The 18,511-nt window shown below is 44.1% G+C and overlaps 1 protein-coding gene across 2 annotated transcripts in view; it reads left to right on the top strand.

Moving 5' to 3' along the window:
- TPGS2 (tubulin polyglutamylase complex subunit 2) overlaps positions 1-18,511 on the top strand; it is a 32,504-nt gene that overhangs the window by 2,316 nt on the left and 11,677 nt on the right. The window contains exons 2-5 of one of the 2 annotated variants that reach the window (XM_082256911.1): positions 204-283; positions 5,870-5,957; positions 8,392-8,523; positions 13,532-13,636. In XM_082256911.1, the coding sequence (XP_082113037.1) occupies positions 204-283; positions 5,870-5,957; positions 8,392-8,523; positions 13,532-13,636 (405 nt within the window). The remainder of the gene's footprint in view (positions 1-203; positions 284-5,869; positions 5,958-8,391; positions 8,524-13,531; positions 13,637-18,511) is intronic. The other variant, XM_082256912.1, reaches the window with a different exon arrangement.

The following is an 18,511-nucleotide window of genomic DNA, read 5'->3' as shown; positions in this document are numbered from 1 at the left end:
AAAGGGGCAAATCCTTCCGGTCCAGAAGCGGTTAATGCCCATAGCCTTGGCACCAGTGCACTTTAATGAGCAGTTCCAGGTACATTTACTTGGTGGCCTGCAAATGCCATACAGGGAACTTGATGCTGCAGTTGTTCACATCCCAGACTATAGGAAGCTGCGACCTTTCATGAATAATTTTTTGAAGTGATCGTGTTTTGTAGAGTCGTCTCCTGGGGTGACGGAAGTGAAGTTTGAGGCCATTCCCCCTGCTGAACGTCCCACCATTGTCTCCTGGGAGCAGGTACATATCATGTTGTATTCTGTCTACAAGCAGTCAGGACCTTGACTCTGAGCATCATGGCGGGGGTGGGGGGGGTCTATAATATTTTTCCCACTTATGAGTATATTTAGGTGTTCACAGGCTAGAAAGGGGCTCAGTGGGTAACACAGGGGTTCATTTACTAATACTGGAGGGTGAAAAATCTGGTGCAGCCCTGCATGGTAACCGATCAGCTTCTAACTTCAGCTTGTTCAGTTATTGAAAAAAAAAAAAAACCTGAAAGCCGATTGGTTTCTATGCAGAGCTGCACCAGATTTTGCACGCTCCAGTTTTATGCCAGGTTCACACCTTAGCGTTTTTGCAGCCCACTTTTGCACGGGCATGGCAGCCCATTCATATGGATGGGTTGCTGTGCCCGCGTTTCCACAAAAAAAAAAAACGTGCGCACCTTTTAAAAAACGCAGCTCTTTTACTGCAGCCAAAATAGCTATAGCCCGCTCCTGGAGATCTCCAGTGGTGCCATTCGAGTTGCTTAAGGCTAAGCTGACCTGGATCATGATCAATGAGAGGATGGTGGCCAGCCTCCAGGATAAAATACGCCTCTTTGAAAAAACGTGGGATCCCTGGGTGTGATACCTGGCGGGTTACGGATAAAGGAGACCACCCCCCTGATAAGGGGACCGGGTGGCCCGTGGGGGCTGCCTGAGCCCCCCTTTTTGAGGGCCTGGACACCAACTTTCCATCTCTTCCTATTTCCTTTCTTCTACTCCTCTCCCTTGTTTTTTCTTCCTTTCTGTCTCTTTCTCTTTCTACCACATAGTGACTTAGGTTAACCACTTAAGCCCCAGAAGATTTTACCCCCTTCCTGACCAGGGCCTATTTTGCGATTCGGCACTGCGTGACTTTAACTGACAATTGCGCGGTCGTGCGACCCTGTACCTAAACGAATTTGGCGTCCTTTTTTTTTCCCACAAACAGAGCTTTCTTTTGGTGGTATTTGATCACCTGTGCGATTTTTTTGATCATGCGCTATAAACAAAAAAAGAGCGTCAATTTTGCAAAAATAACAATATTTTTCACATTTTTTTTATATGAAATTACCCCCAAAAAAATGTAAAAAACAAAATTTTTTAACATTTTAGGCCAATTTTTTTTTTACCATATGTTTGGTAAAAAAAAATCGCAAAAAGCGTATTTTGATTGGTTTTCGCAAAAGTTATTGCATTTACTAACAAAGGGAAAGATTTTTGTCATTTTTGTTGTTTTTTTTTTTAACGCGTAATGGCGGCGATCTGCGTTTTTTTTTTTTTTTTGCGGGACTGCGACATTGGGGCAGACAGATCGGACCCTTGACTGACATTTTTGACACTTTTGGGGTTACCAGTGACATTACTGCAGTAATCAGTGCTATATATATGCACTGTTACTGTAAAAATTACACTGGCAGTGAAGGGGTTAACTTTTTTGAGAGGGAGGGGTTAAGTGTGTCCCTAGGGGCGTGTTTCTAACTGTGATTGGCTGTGGCTGTGTGTGTAAGAACAGTGATCAATGGTTCTACATAGTAGAACTATTTGATCACCATTCTTACACAGGGGAGAATGACAGGCGGCTATGTTTACATTAGCCGCCTGCCTGTCTCCCACTGTCACGGACGATCGCGAGTGGCCGGCGGACATCGGGTCCGCCGGGCACACGCGCGGGGTGTCCGTGACCGAGTGGGAGTGTGAGCGCGCATTCGGCGGCGCGCACTCGCTCCCAAAACCCTTGCAGGCTAGCGACGTAGACCTACGTCGCTCTGCCTGTGAGGGGCTGACTGCCAACGTAAATAGTCGTTGGGCAGTCGGCAAGTGGTTAATGTGATTACCTTGGGCTTTTATTGCCCTCTGCTACCACCTGTGGTGGCTACTGTTGAACATGCCTGGTCGGTGACTTAGTGCCATCTATTCTGGATGGGCAGCTTTTCTATGCACATAAAATGTTTAGTGGGCTGGGGATAGGCTGATCGCTCCCTTCCTCGAGGCGCAATGTGTTCCCTTGGGGGCGCTGGAGGGAATGGGGGCGATGCCCGGTCTGGCTGGTCCGGCTCCGGCCCATGACAAGAGCCACTGACCTGTACTTCTTGGCTTTTTTATTTTTTATTCTATTGTTATGTTTGCCATACTCTTGCATTCATATGTTGACTTTGTTACATATTGCTAAATGTATGCTATTTCCCATGGTGGTTATTGCCTGTTTATAATATGAGTGTTTCTCTTTCTTTTCATAAAATCAATAAAAATATTGAAATATAAAAAAAACGCAGCTGCATGAAAATCTCATAGTCTTTTTGACCATGCAATTTTTCCTGCGGTTCTTACACCCGCAAGCAAATGCGTTGCGAGCTGAGATGCGCGGGGGTACCCTTTTTGAATAAATGGCAGCCCTGCGCATCTCCTAAGAGCAGCGTGTTTTCAGTGCGAGTGATTGTGGGTTCAGGGATCACTGCGATTCCCACACCCTCATCCACACGCACAGGTGTGAACCTAGTCTGAGTAAATCAATCCCCGTGTCTTTGCTGTGCTGCTGTTATGGGCTCGGGTCTGAATATTCTCCTGGAGTATGGATTTGTTCTGGATGCTTTAGATTTCTCCTGCAGTCCAAAAACAAATTGTTAGAATAATTGGCTTCCACACAACTTGTTAGGGCTCTTTCACACAGTCCGTCTGTCAGGCGGACTCCGTTTATCTCAGCGGGGGATCGATCCGCTAATCCCCCGCTGAGTAGGAGGATGACAGCTCTGTCTCCGCGCTGTGAGCGGAGACACAGCTGTCAGGTTCCCATGCATCTCTATGGAGGAATCGGATGGGAACGGACCGTCTGTCCGTTCTCATCAGATCCCATCCGATCCAAAAAAGGGTTTCCATCCATCCAGATTTGAGGGATCAGATCGGATGTCTCCGCTGACATCCGATGCCCCATAGAGATGCATGGGGGGACCATTCAGATCCGCCTGAAAAACGAACAGGCGGATTTAAACGGTCCGCCTGTGTGAAAGGGGCCCAATGGATGTCTTTCTGTGTGACAGTCAGACAAGGAACTTCCTTTTAGACCAGCCATGCCAAACAGGTGTTTTTTTGGACTCCATGCGGACCTTCCTTGCAGCCATCAGTCAGTTGCAGGATAACTAAACCTATAAACTTGTAATATATTGCTGTGCACCATTCCTTAGACGTGCTGGCTGCATTCATTTTCTATTTTCAGCAAGTACAGAAAATCATTGTCGATCCTGCCAGAAATTCACTGTCCTTATCACTTCCCATTCACTGAACTGTAATCTCAAACAATGTTATCAGCCTTCATAGCTTTCTACAAAAGAATATTTCCCTATGTAATGGGATGAGATGGGAGACAGTTCCTGTCCCATTGCATTTTGGTCGGTTCTGGTTGCCGAATTCCGAACTTTTTCAGCAAAAAGTTCGGAATTCTGCCGAACCTCGAACAGCCAATGTTCGGGTCGAACCGATGGTCGACCCGATGGTCGACCCGAGACGTTGGATCATCCCTACACGTCACAGGTCCCAGAAGATTGCTCGGCCATTCAGGACGCACAGCACTGTTCGCGCATGCGCAGTGCGCACCCGGCTGTGAAGCCGCAAGCTGTCACACCCAGGTGCCCACACTAGTGATGCCGGCGCCACGGAGAGGAGAGGGAGAGAAGCGAGGCTCCAGGCGGCCGCATCGCTGGATTGTGGGACAGGTGAGCTTGTCTAAAAAAGTCTTTTGACACAAAAACATTAAAAGTTAAACAATTTTAATTAAAAAATTAAAAAAAAAAATTAAAAACAGAAACGGCTGGAACTCGGCTTTAAGGTGAAGGAACCACACGTCAATGCTAGCAGCAGCAATCCATTTATATACAGTGGGTATGGAAAGTATTCAGACCCCCTTAAATTTTTCACTCTTTGTTATATTGCAGCCATTTGCTAAAATCATTTAAGTTCATTCTTCTTCCTCATGAATGTACACATAGCACCCCATACTGACAGAAAAACACAGAATTGTTGACATTGTTGCAGATTTATTAAAAAAGAAAAACTGAAATATCACATGGTCCTAAGTATTCAGACCCTTTGCTGTGACACTCATATATTTAACTCAGGTGCTTTCCATTTCTTCTGATCATCCTTGAGATGGTTCTACACTTTCATTTGAGTCCAGCTGTGTTTGATTATACTGATTGGACTTGATTAGGAAAGCCACACACCTGTCTATATAAGACCTTCCAGATCACAATGCATGTCAGAGCAAATGAGAATCATGAGGTCAAAGGAACTGCCTGAAGAGCTCAGAGACAGAATTGTGGCAAGGCACAGATCTGGCCAAGGTTACAAAAAGATTTCTGCTGCACTTAAGGTTCCTAAGAGCACAGTGGCCTCCATAATCCTCAAATGGAAGACGTTTGGGACGACCAGAACCCTTCCTAGAGCTGGCCGTCCGGCCAAACTGAGCTATCGGGGGAGAAGAGCCTTGGTGAGAGAGGTAAAGAAGAACCCAAAGATCACTGTGGCTGAGCTCCAGAGATACAGTCAGGAGATGGGAGAAAGTTGTAGAAAGTCAACCATCACTGCAGCCCTCCACCAGTCGGGGCTTTATGGCAGAGTGGCCCGACGGAAGCCTCTCCTCAGTGCAAGACACATGAAAGCCCGCATGGAGTTTGCTAAAAAACACCTGAAGGACTCCAAGATGGTGAGAAATAAGATTCTCTGGTCTGATGAGACCAAAATAGAACTTTTTGGCCTTAATTCTAAGCAGTATGTGTGGAGAAAACCAGGCACTGCTCATCACCTGTCCAATACAGTCCCAACAGTGAAGCATGGTGGTGGCAGCATCATGCTGTGGGGGTGTTTTTCAGCTGCAGGGACAGGACGACTGGTTGCAATCGAGGGAAAGATGAATGCAGCCAAGTACAGGGATATCCTGGACAAAAACCTTCTCCAGAGTGCTCTGGGCCGAAGGTTTACCTTCCAACAAGACAATGACCCTAAGCACACAGCTAAAATAACGAAGGAGTGGCTTCACAACAACTCCGTGACTGTTCTTGAATGGCCCAGCCAGAGCCCTGACTTAAACCCAATTGAGCATCTCTGGAGAGACCTAAAAATGGCTGTCCACCAACGTTTACCATCCAACCTGACAGAACTGGAGAGGATCTGCAAGGAGGAATGGCAGAGGATCCCCAAATCCAGGTGTGAAAGACTTGTTGCATCTTTCCCAAAAAACTCCTGGCTGTATTAGATCAAAAGGAGGCTTCTACTAAATACTGAGCAAAGGGTCTGAATACTTAGGACCATGTGATATTTCAGTTTTTCTTTTTTAATAAATCTGCAACAATGTCAACAATTCTGTGTTTTTCTGTCAGTATGGGGTGCTATGTGTACATTCATGAGGAAGAAGAATGAACTTAAACGATTTTAGCAAATGGCTGCAATATAACAAAGAGTGAAAAATTTAAGGGGGTCTGAATACTTTCCGTACCCACTGTATATATATACAGAGATATTATATATTGTCCATTGCGTCTTTTTTTTTTTTTTTTATTATTATTATAATTATTATTTTAATTCACAGAAACACAAATGTACGTTGCCGGAAGATTTGAAGAACTTTTATTTAATGACCGATGGCTTCCTGATGACCTGGTCTGTGAAACTGGATGGTAAGTTGTTTTTTTTTTTTTTTTTCTTTTTTTCATTTGGATTGCTCTGCATTTCTGAACCAGAAGATTTTCATTCTTTTGCGATTCGGAGCTGCGTTACTTTAACGGACAATTGCGCAGTCGTGCGGCGCGCTACCCAAATAAAATTGATGTCCTTTTTTTCCCACAAATAGAGCTTTCTTTTGGTGGTATTTGATCACCTCTGCGGGAAGAATGCTCCTTACTCTTGTCACCCCAATTCCTCCCTTACAGAGAGCTAAAAGGAACAATGGTGTCATTGGAAACTTATCTGAGAGGCAGAAATTGGCCATTGCTCAAGGAACCCCTAGCAACCTCAGGAGGAACCCTGAGGTTCCACCTAACCCTGGTTGAGAAACCCTGCTATAGACACTTATTTTTAATGTTATACATAGCTATACCTACAAAAGGGGCCAGCCTGAAGTGATCTAGCAGAACTTAATTTTCAGACTAAAGTTCCACTTTCAAGGAGAAGTACAGCTAAAGCTGGTTTGGCTGTACTCCTCTTCTGGATCACAGGAGTACAGTTCGTTTTGCACTCCTGTGTCCCGTTTTCAGCAGACAGCGGGCTGAAGTCTGCTCTCTGCTGACGTTACAATGTCAGTCCAGGCACCCATCATCACGACCAAACAGTTGGGATCCACCCACATGCTTGGACCGGCACCCAGGTCAGCCTCTCAGTGAGCTGCTGAGAGCCTGAGAGGGCCGCTCCCCGCCCCTCCACAGCCCAACACTCCAGTGAGCAAGGAGGGGGCGGAGCAGAGAGCTGTGACTGACAGTCACCAGCTCTCTGCTCATGGAGCTGTGAGAACCGAGCGATTGGATGTGTTTGATCGCTCAGTTCTCAGTGTTAGAGGTGCCGGGGGACAGATGCAGCATCCACCTAGGTAAGTATGAATCTAAAAAAAAAATTAACTTATACATCTCTTTTAAGCTGAGAGGGTTGCCTTTAACTACTGCCATCATAACCACTATGGCTTCATTAACCACTTTACCACCGGAGGATTTTGCTGTCTTACGTCCGGGCCACTTTTTGCGTTTCGGCACTCTGCGACTTTAACTGACAATTGCGCGGTCATGCGACGCTGTACCCAAACGAAATTTACGTCCTTTTTTTCCCACAAATAGAGCTTTCTTTTGGTGATATTTGATCACCTGTGCGATTTTTACTTTTTGCGCTATAAACAAAAAAAGAGCGTAAATTTTAAAAAAATAACAATATTTTGTACATTTTATTTTGTTATGAAATTCCCCCCCCCCCCCCCAAAAAAAATGTATAAATCAAAATTTTTTTTAAATTTTTTTTTAAATTTTTGCCCAATTTGTTTTCTGCTACCTATGTTTGGTAAAAAAAATCACAATAAGAGTATTTTGATTGGTTTGCGCAAAGATTATTGCGTTTACTAACTAAGGGAAAGATTTCTGTCATTTTTGGTGTTTTTTTTAACGAGTAATGGCGGCGATCTGCGATTTATTTTTTTTTTCGCGGGATTGCGACATTGCGGCGGACAGATCGGACCCTAGACTGACATTTTTGACACTTTTGGGGGTACCAGTGACATTACTGCTGTAATCAGTGCTATACATATGCACTGTTACTGTAAAAATGACACTGGCAGGGAAGGGGTTAATTTTATTGGAGAGGGAGGGGTTAATGTATGCCTGGTGCTTACTAACGTGTGTGGGGGGGAGGTGACTGAGTGACACAGGGACAGATCGCATTTTCAGCTATGCTGAACCCTGCAATCTGTCACTGTCTGTCACTTAGGAGATCCACCCGCTTTGTTTACACAAGCGGGCGGATCTCCAAACTAGATTCCCCGACGATCGGGGAAGAGCGGCGGCGATCGCCGCTGCTCCTCCCCTGGCCCGACTCCCACTGTGACTGAACACAGCGGTAGCGAGCCTCCGGCGGCGCGAGTGCCGCCCAGAGGGGGTGGAGTCCAGCGACGTAGGTCTACGTCGCTGGACGGAATCGAGCCACTTTGCCGCAGTACAGTCAACGTGACTGGTCGGCAAGTGGTTAAAGTGACCTATATCTTTGCCTCACATAGGCAGGGCCATCTTTAACACAGGGCAAAAGGGGCAGCTGCCCTGGGCCCAGTCATTGTTATGGGGCCCAAGGCAGCTTCCCCTTGAGCCTGCACTGCTCGCAAATAGTTGATAAGTGGATTCGGGAGGCCCCAAGAAAAATGTTTGCCCAGGGTTCAATCAATCATTAAAGACGGCCCTGAGGCAGGGGCATGTTAAATGAGAAAGTTAAAGAGATGCCCAGAACCAGAGTATTCTGTACCTTACATAGAGAGTTGGTAGTAGTAGTCATGTTGGCAGGACTGTGATAGGAGTGGAAAACAAGACTCAGGGTAAGCGGTCCCCCTTCTACATCTGGAATAAAGAGATCTTATTTTGCTTACAGACAATCCCATCCAGGTCGGCTCTATGGTCATTAACAGCATTTCCAATCTGACCCGGCTGAGATCGGCCTCTGCCTATTCCTTGCCTAACTCACCGACTTTAGATGACCTGGATGACGGCTCTGACGAGGAAGGTACACAAAGCTGAAAATGGGAAAAACTGTATTTTGTGTTTTTTTTATCTGAATAAAATCCCCATAAAAGCTGGACTCTATGAAGATTTATCAAAAAAAAAGAAAAAAAAACTATTTGTCTAGATATGCATTAAAGGGGCATTAAAGGCAAAACCTTTTTGAAAGCGGTTAATTTGCAGGGATTTCCTCTCACTTCCTGTTTGGCTATGGGACAGGAAGTGAAGGCAAATCTCAATGGGATACAGAGGGCGATATCTTAATTTGACAGTGATTATAACCCTCCCTTACTGTATCCAAAATGAAAAAAAAAAGTTTTGCCTATGGTTCTACTTTAAGCTCTGTGAGAAAAACATTTAAACAGGCCTCTTGCAGACTTATTCTATAATGTGCTAGCCTGCACTGCATACTAGCGCATTATAACAGACTTACCTGTCAAACATAGCCCTCCAGCAATACACAGTCACCTCCCCTGCTGGTCCCAAATGCTTCCATCTTCGCTCAGTCTTCCTTCTGGGTTCTGACTGTTTGGCTGCTTGAATGGCCGAGCTATAATGATGTCACTTCCAAGCATGCTCACGGGACTCCCATCACTATGGCACAGAGCCAGGGCCGTCTTTAACACAGGGCAAAAGGGGCAGCTGCCCTGGGCCCAGTTATTGTTGTGGGGCCCAAAGCAGCAGCCCCTTGAGCCCGTACTGTCTGCAAATAAATAATAAGTGTATTTTGGAATGCCAAAGAAAATATTTGCATACAACAAAAAGGAATGACCGCACTTCCGATGAGTTTCAAAAAGGAGTGTCTTTATTCCACATCAATCGGCAAATACAGATACACACTGTGAGTGCAGGACAATCGGTGGACGCGTTTCACGACTGGATGTGTCGCTTATTCATCACCAAGTTCACTCTGGATGTGCATCGGCCACATATACACCCCATACATACAGCTGGCAACAATTGGAGTCATCAAACTAGTTGTTCCTCCCCTTGGTCAGCTGTTGGGAATCTATAGCTAGATTGCACAGACAGAGTGATCCCAACAAATCCAAACTTCAAAACACTTGTGCAAAAAACATTTTTACATATATAAATGTCAATCAAAATGAATATCCATAGTGGTAAGTGCTCAAGTAAAGAAAAATAGAAAAACATCAATAATGAAAACATATTCAGTGTATGTGTACGTTTATCATATATATAATAAAAAGAGAATATATGTGTATATAAGGTATGAATAAAAAGAATATGTATTGAAGACCTTGTGAATAGCCATAAAATAAAAGTAAATTAAAAAAGTATAAAGTGATAATAATATATTGTTATAAATAATAATAATGATGATAATGTGACGTGTCACAAGAAAATTCTTGATGTTTAAAGAAGCCGTTTAACCGGCCAAGAAGAAACATATGTAGTGTATTAAAAAACGGAGCAATATAATTATAAAATATATATATATATATATATATATAAAATATATATATTATATAATATATATAAAAAGTATATGAAGAATATGGAGAGCTCCAATCAGTGATTTCTACCCAACAATCATAGATAGAACAATACAGTGATATATCTTTGATGAAAAATTGTATATAAATTGCCGCTTCAATATCTATAGGATACATTTTCTATAAAACATTTACAAATAGTGAAACACTAATAAACCTTGTATAAGAAAAAACCACAAGTATGTGAATCATATATAAAAAATTATTGTTTCCATATATCAATGGATATACATGATTCACAATAAAGAGTATAACATGTATAAAATATATAATACGATGCACAGTGACATAGTTTATATTCTTCTTTGGTTGTGTAAACAGCGATAAATAACAATCAATGTAGACACATTGTAACAACCTATTGCTGTTTTGAAGAATGTTGCAAATGTCAGTGTGCATCTCCTTTTTCATAGACAAAATTTCTCATCTGGTGTTAAAACCACAAAACCTCTATTTGGAAGAAAGTTTTACAAAAAAGACGACCAAAAAGAGGGAGGGGGGATTGTTGGGAAAAAGAAAAAACGAAATACAAAACAAGGAAAATCGGGTATAGATAGCTATATGTCAATAGGCTAGATTGGCCAAAATTAGCTCTCCATTTTAATTAATCAGCCATATTTATAGGAGACCCGATATGTTAAAATCGGCCGGTCTATGGGTAAATGTGGGAGTTTATCTCATCTAACTTGGTCTAAGCACTCAAAAATATTTTGATTATTGTGTTATTTAGTTTTTATTACTATTATAATCTATTTTGTCGCTCTGAATGCTGACCTCATCCACAAATCCCAGAGGCAGGGAAAGGAAGATTTGGGAACGAACCTCCAATGTAGTATAATAATTATGTATTATAATACTAAAGATTTATGTCAATACAGATCTATGTCTATACAGATGGCTCCAGCACTCTAGATAGAATATATCTGATATTCCATTGCTTACATGTGCACATCATATGGAGTCCGGAGCTCTATCTGTACTTCTCACAGATCTTGAGAAAAAACTTTTTTGGTGCCTTTTAAGCTCATATATGTATACATTCAGACTAAAATGAAAAAATGAAAATATGAAAAATTGAAAAATGGTCTCAAATGTTAATTACAGGGAAAACATTTCCTTATATGTTTTTACTGGATGTTTTATGAGTTTTATCAAAGTTTCATTTTATGAAAAATGGTCTCAAATGTTTATTACAGGGAAAATATTCCTTTATATATTTTTACTTTTACATATTTTTACTGGATGTTCTATGAGCTTTATCAAAGTAGGGAAATATCGTTTTTCTGGATCAATATTATACTAGTATGAATACCAGTATAGCTGATAGATATTAAGTATAAAAATGTGTCACGTCCCACTCAAAATTCATACCTTCAGGTAATCTTGTATGGAGTTTAAATATCCAGAAAACTTCGCGTTTGCAAAGTATCTGAAAAATATCTCCTCCTCTTTTGGGTTTTGAGATTTTTTCAATGACTTGAACCATGACCAGGGAAATATCTCCTTCATGTAGGCCATTAAAGTGACGAGCGACATTGGTTGATTTGAAGCAACGAATGTCACTTAGATGTTCTCTAAATCTATCTTTGAGTCTCCTCGTTGTTCTGCCCACATATTGGGCAGAACACTTTTTGCAGGTGATTAGATATATAATATAATCTGAATTGCAGTTGAAAAACTTGTCTATTTTATAGATCCTGCCACCAATGGTGGATTGAAAGTGGGGACTTTTTAGAATATGGGGACAGGTGACACAATCCTGTGCCCCACATCTGTAGTTTCCTCTACAGTGCAACCATGTTAGCGATGGAGGGGCCCTTTTGGTTTGATACATGCTAGGGGACAATACATTTCCCAAAGTAGCCGCCCTTTTCGCCACAATATTGAAACCCTTTCCCAGAATATCATTACATGCATGGTCTAGATATAAAATGGGTAGATGTTTATTAATTATAGATTTTATGTGGTTAAATTCTAGGCTGTATGGTAATGCCAATGTGACTGAAGATGTAGATTTGTCTTTTTTATGTTTCCTTTTTTTTCTAATATTTTTATCACTAGAGGGACTCTTTGTCGTTTGTACAACATTAGGGTCAAATTCCTGGTTTATGGGAGCAGTAGGGTTAGGTGCAGCGAGTTGCAAAAGATCAATGCGATTTCTCTCAAGGGCCAATCGATAGGCTCTGTCCAACATCCACCTAGGATAGCCTCTCTGGAGAAAGCGCTGGTATAGGGAATGTGATTCCTCTTTAAAGGTGTCATTGTCGCTGCAAATCCTTTTAAGCCTCAAAAATTGCCTCACAGGGATTCCTTTTATTGTGTGGAGAGGATGTCCCGACTTTGCATGCAATAGGCTGTTGCCTGCCTGGGGCTTTCTATATAGGGAGGAAACGACTCTATCTCCTGCATGACTCAAAGTAATGTCCAGAAATACAATTTTATCTAGACTGGAAACTCCCGTAAAGGAGAGGTTCAAATCATTGTTGTTCAAAAACATCATAAATGATTCAAAATCAATGGATTTATGACTAATGAATAGTAGATCGTCAATATAGCGACGGTACAAAAAAATGCTATCCCTATATGGGTTTCCACCTCCAAAGATGCGGGACCTCTCCCACCAACCCATGTAAAGATTGGCTAAGGAGGGTGAGAATTTGGCTCCCATCGCTGCCCCGCATCTTTGGAGGTAGAACATGTCATCAAAAACAAAATAGTTATGTGTCAATAAATAATCAAGAATTTCTGTCAAAAAAGCCTGTAAAGTAGATGACATCTCCGTGTATGTTTCCAAGCTATAGCCAACCGCTTCCAAAGCCAAAGCATGTGGAATGGAGGAGTACAGACTGGACACGTCACACGTGATCCAGCCAATCTGGATGGATCACACGTGTGAATGTGAATGGACACTAAAGCTGGATACACACTATCCAACTTTTGTGGTTAGATTTCCTTCAGATTTACCTTTTCTATGTAGTGCAAGGGCCTGCCAGATTGCATACAAATTGAAAGTGTTTAGGTTTGACCTCATATTATCTGGTTTTGGTAAGTCTGAAGGAAAAAGTCTTCAGAAAATCTTATAGTGTGTATGGCCCATAAGTCTCCAAAAACGGAAAGGTTTCTTCACAGTAAGAGCTGTGAAAATGTGGAATAGACTCCCTCCAGAGGTAGTTCTGGCCAGCTCACTAGATTGCTTTAAAAAAGTCTGGATTCTTTCCTAGGTGTACATAATATAAATGGGTACTAATAGATTGCCTCTCAGGAGATCAGGAAGGAATTTTTTCCCCTGCTGTAGTAAATTGGATCATGCTTTGTTGGGGTTTTTGGATCAACTGTGTGTATAGGATTGTGTATATGGGATTGTATGGTTGGGTTTTCTTTAATGTTTTTTGTTTTTTTATTGGTTAAGCCAGATGGACTTGTGTCTTTTTTCAACCTGACTAACTATGTTATGGAACTGTATATAATATATTAACTTTCTTATTATTGTTTAAGGACATCCCGATCGACCGCATTTTAATTCCAAGAATATAATATTTGAAGTAGACCCGTGTAATGGGAATGGGAAGGTGTGCCTGGTTTATAAGGCATCAAAACCAGGTGGGTGAGAAATTTCATGTCATTGTTTTCTAGAAGTGAACGTTTTTTGTTTCATGAGAACCAAGCAACTTCGCATTGAACCTTTCCCCTTATTTCTTTCACTTGCTGTCATTTGTGAGATGTTGTGCAGTCATTGAGGTCTGACGTTTATTATGCTTATATTTTGCATTCCCTGGTTCTTCACTCCCATCTCATCAACAAGCTAATACAAATATTAAAGGATAAGTCCACCCTAACACTAAACTCCCTGCATCTACAGACAGCCACCATCTAACACTAACTTTTCGATTCGACTCGATCTCACACTGAGCTGTCATCTGCGGCTTTGCTGTGTAGGTGGGTGCAGAGGATGCAGCCAACAATGGAAGCCCCATAGTAAGTCTATGTTTGACGTCACTCCCCATTCATTTCATAGTCGTTTTCGGCCGTGTCCTCTGCAGAGCTTCCACCGTTGGAGACCGGGTCGGGTCGGCTTAAAAAAAGGTATGTATACTGATTTCTTCTTCACAGGGCTAGATAGATTAGTGTTAGATCATGGCTGTCTGTAGATGCAGGGATTTTAGTGTGAGGGTGGCTTTACACTTTAATTAAACCTCTGTTTTCATTACAAACCTTATTTTAGACCCAGCCATCGTTGGGTCCCTGCGCTTCCTTATGCAATGCAGGCAGATCATGGCTGGCGGAAGGTACTGGCAGAGTGCTGGGTACGGGAAGCTGTGGTAACACCCACATGTGAGTCTTTATGATTGAAAGATGCGCATCATCTGTTGCCTAGTACATGTTTGACTGGCACAAACAGCATGTTGAGAGCATTTCTCTGCATAAAGTACTGAAATCCCTTGCAGCCACTCTCTTCTTTTTAGCTGTCTGCATCCAGACACTTCACTAAAGGCTGTACAGCTTGTGGTTACCTGTATTCCTTTTGGAGAATGTTATTAACTGGGATTTCTCTTTCCTTCATCAATGGACACAGCGCTCCATAAATCATAAGTAGTGAGTTACATTGCCTCCTCCAGGAGTAGGACTAGGCAGAACAAAAAACACCTGGCTACGCCCATGGGCCATCCTCAGCTGGTATATAACCCCCCTCTCTGCTCTGTAATCAGTTTAGTAGCAAGCAGTATTAGAAGCATCAGAACTCCATGGAGGGGTGAGTGCTGTGTCCATACATCAGAGAAATGGATTTTACGGACAAAAATCCCATTTTCTCTATCATTCATTGACAGACACAGCTCCTGATTTTCTTAACCATTGGGACATCCCAAAGCAGTGTTAAACATGAGGGTTGGGAACAGCAGAAAAACATTCCCCAAGGCTAAATCACAGTCAACCAGGTAACATGGAGCTCAACCAAGAACAACTGGAGCTCACCTGAAAAAAACAATACACCCTCAGAGGACCAGGTCCTCTAAACAGCAGCCTGCAAAACCTTGCGGCCAAAGGAAGCATCCGCAGATGCCAACACATACAATTTTGTAAATGTGTGCACAGACGACCAGGTAGCCGCCTTGCAAACTTGCATCACTGAAGCCTGATGACGGAAGGCCCAGGAGGCACTAAGCGCCCTAGTAGAGTGTGCCGTAACAGGGAAAGGAGGAACCCGATCCTTAATTGAATAGGCTTGAAACACCGTCTGTCTGATCCATCTGGAAATGGTCGCAGCAGAAGCGGACAAACCCTTTCCTAGGTCCGTCCGTGAGCACAAATAGTGAGTCTGACTTCCTAAAAGACTCCGTAGCTGCCAGGTACACCCTAATTGCCTGAAACACATTCAAGGAATGCAAGGCAATATCCTTAGGATGTTTTGGCCTGGGACTTAGGGAAGGCAACACAATGTCTTCATTCAAATGAAAATCAGAGACAACCTTTGGAAGTAACGATAGACAGGGGCAAAGAACCACCTTATCTCTGTTAACCACCAAGTAAGGGGAACGACAAGACAACGCCGCCAGCTCAAACGCCCTGCGCACAGAAGTGATTGCCACCAAAAAGGCCACCTTCTGGGATAATGTAAGCAGGGGAACCTTCCTAAGATTTTCAAAATGAGGTTTCTGAAGGACTGAAAGCACCAAATGGAGGTCCCAAGGGGACAATGGAGACCGCACCGGAGAAGCCAAGTGTCGAACTCCCTGGATAAAAATACGCACCAGGGGGGGTGTGGCCAATTGGTTGTTGAAAGAAGATCACCAAGGTCGAGACCTAGCCCTTGATAATACTCAAAGCCAGGAGCTGCTCAACCCTGTTGGAGGAAGGTTAAGACCAGAGCCACCGAAAAGGAGCGAGCATGAGCCCCAAGAGACTTCCATGTATTATGTTAGATCTTCCTTGAGGTACATTTTCTAGCTTTTAACAGCATAGGAATCACTGAATCAGACAAACCACTATCTTTCAGCACCTGGCTTTCAACAGCCAAGTCGTTAAAGCCAGCGACTGTAAAGCAGGATGGAAGATAGGCCCTTTGGAAAGCATATCTTCCCTGAGAGAAAGTCTCCAAGGAACATCTGCGGCCAGCCGTACCAGATCGGCGTACCAAGACCAGCGAGGCCAGTCTGGAGCCACTCAGATGACCGGAATCCCTTCTACCTCGATCCTGTGCAGAAGTCTTGGCAGAAGATTGAGAGGGGAGAAAGGCATAAATCGGACAATACTGACCCCATGGGGCCAACACCGCGTCTGTGGTGTCTGCTAGAGGGTCCTGAGACCGTGCCACAAACCTTTGCACCTTCCTACTGAGACCAGAGGCCAACAGGTCCATCTCGGGAGTTCCCCACCAGAGGCACAACTAATGAAACACTACTGGATGAAGTGACCATTCCCCCTAGTCCGCCTGTCGACCGAGGTAATCCACCTGCCAATTTGCCACCCCTGGAATGTGTACAGCAGAGATGGCTGGAACGAAACTTTCTGCCCAACTTAGAATGCCGGCCACTTCCCGAGCCGCCAGGTCACTTCTTGTGCCCCCTTGGTGATTGACATAGGCCACAGCCATTGCATTGTCCGATCGAATTCGCACCGGACACCCCTGAAGACGATCCTTCTAATGATCCAGACAAGTCTGATTGCTCAGGGCTCGCTCTGAGCTCCAGTACATTGTTCGGCAGTCTGGACTCTTCCAGTGTCCAGACCCCCTGAGCTCGGAGCTCACTCAGAGCTCCAGTACATTGATCGGCCTTCTGGACTCTTCCACTGTCCAGACCCCCTGAGCAGAATCTTTCCCGAGGACGCCTCCCCACCCGGACAGGCTGGCATCCATGCTGACCACCGTCCAGTACAGGGGGGAAAGGATTTGCCCTGGCAAAGTACCAGAGAACGAAGCCACCAGATCAGGGACCCTCTCATACCCTGGCTCAGCCAGATCAGATTGTCTATAGACTGTGGATTCTTGTCCCATTTGACCAGAATCTCTCTTTGCAAAGATCTCGTATGGATCTGTGCAAATGGAACCGTCTTGAAGACAGACACCATCAGACCCAGCACCTACATGCAAGTCCGATTGGGTGACCGTCTGCTGGACAACAGAAGTTGAATGGCTTCCTGCAGTTTCTGGAGTTTTTCCAGAGGAAGGAACACTCTGGCTAAGGCAGAGTCCAGAGTCAGACCCAGATAGTCCAGATTTGTGGACGGAACCAGAGTAGACTTCTGAAGGTTCAGAATCCAACCAAACTCCCTCAGAGTTCACAGAGTAATCTCCAAGTTGTCCACCAGAGCAGTTGGAGACTCCGCTCTCAGCAGAGGATCGTCCAGATACCCCAGTACCGCGATTCCCCACTGAAGCAATAATGCCAGCACCAGGACCAACACTTTTGCTGAGGAGCGGAGGCGAGACCAAAGGGTAATGCCACAAACTGATAATGCTCCTCTCCCTCGGCAAAGCAGAGGAAGCGCTGGTGACCAAAACATATCGGAATGTGAAAGTAAGCATTCTTGATGCAGGGATGTCCCTACCATACAAATGGACTCCATTCGGAACTTCTACACCTGCACAAAGCAGTTTTAGTGCCTTGAGGTCCAGAATTGGACGCACCTTGCCCTCGTTCCTGGAGACTGTAAACAGGTTTGAATAAAACCCCTGAAAACATTCTGAAGTCGGAACCGGGACAATCGCCTCTTGGCTCAGCAAGTCTTGCACTGCCTCAAAGAGACCTCGTAAGCGGTCTGGGGACAGGCGAAAGTTGGAGGGGAAAAAAACATTTCAGCAGGGGAAGAACAAAACTCGATCTTGTAGCTGAACAGTATTACTTCGTGGACCCCAGAAACCAGCGAAGACGTTCCCCCACCCGACATACGGGTGAGGGCGCCCCTTCATGCTGATGGAGCCTTGCCCGCAGGTTTGGAGGACCTGAAGGGTTTTGATCCCTTGTCTTGAGATCCTGAGGGATGAAAAAAAACTTCTTATGAGCCGAGAAGGATGGACCACGTCTACGAGAGGGCTCCTTGCCCTTACTAGCCTGCAGAAGAAAGGTATTCTTCCCCCCTGTAGGACCCGTAATGATGTCATCCAGGGAAGCTCCAAACAGGCGATCCCCTAGGAAGGGGAGATTAGATAATGCCTTCTTAGATGCCTGGTTTGCAGACCACCTTTGAGACAGACAACCTTGCAATAAGAGGAGCCACATCCAAAGAGGCATCACAGACAAACTGGAGCCCCTGGACCAACTAGTCCACCAGATCAGCAAAGGCAGGGGGAAGCTGCTCCCCCCTCCCGCTCCCAGGGGTAAAAGCTTGGCCCACTCGGTCAGAGTTTGTGACACCAGGACAATAGTAAAAACTGGCCTAAGTGCCAAACCAGCCACAGTGTACACAAGGCAGGCCACAGTCTCCGCTTTTCTGTCAGCCAAGTCTCTAAAGGCTGGGGACTCCTCAATTGGAATCATG

This window comes from Pelophylax lessonae (genome assembly GCF_965119305.1).
Source record: "Pelophylax lessonae genome assembly, chromosome: 1".
In the NCBI taxonomy this organism is placed as follows: Eukaryota; Metazoa; Chordata; class Amphibia; order Anura; family Ranidae; genus Pelophylax; species Pelophylax lessonae.
This window is presented reverse-complemented; position numbering and strand designations above follow the sequence as displayed.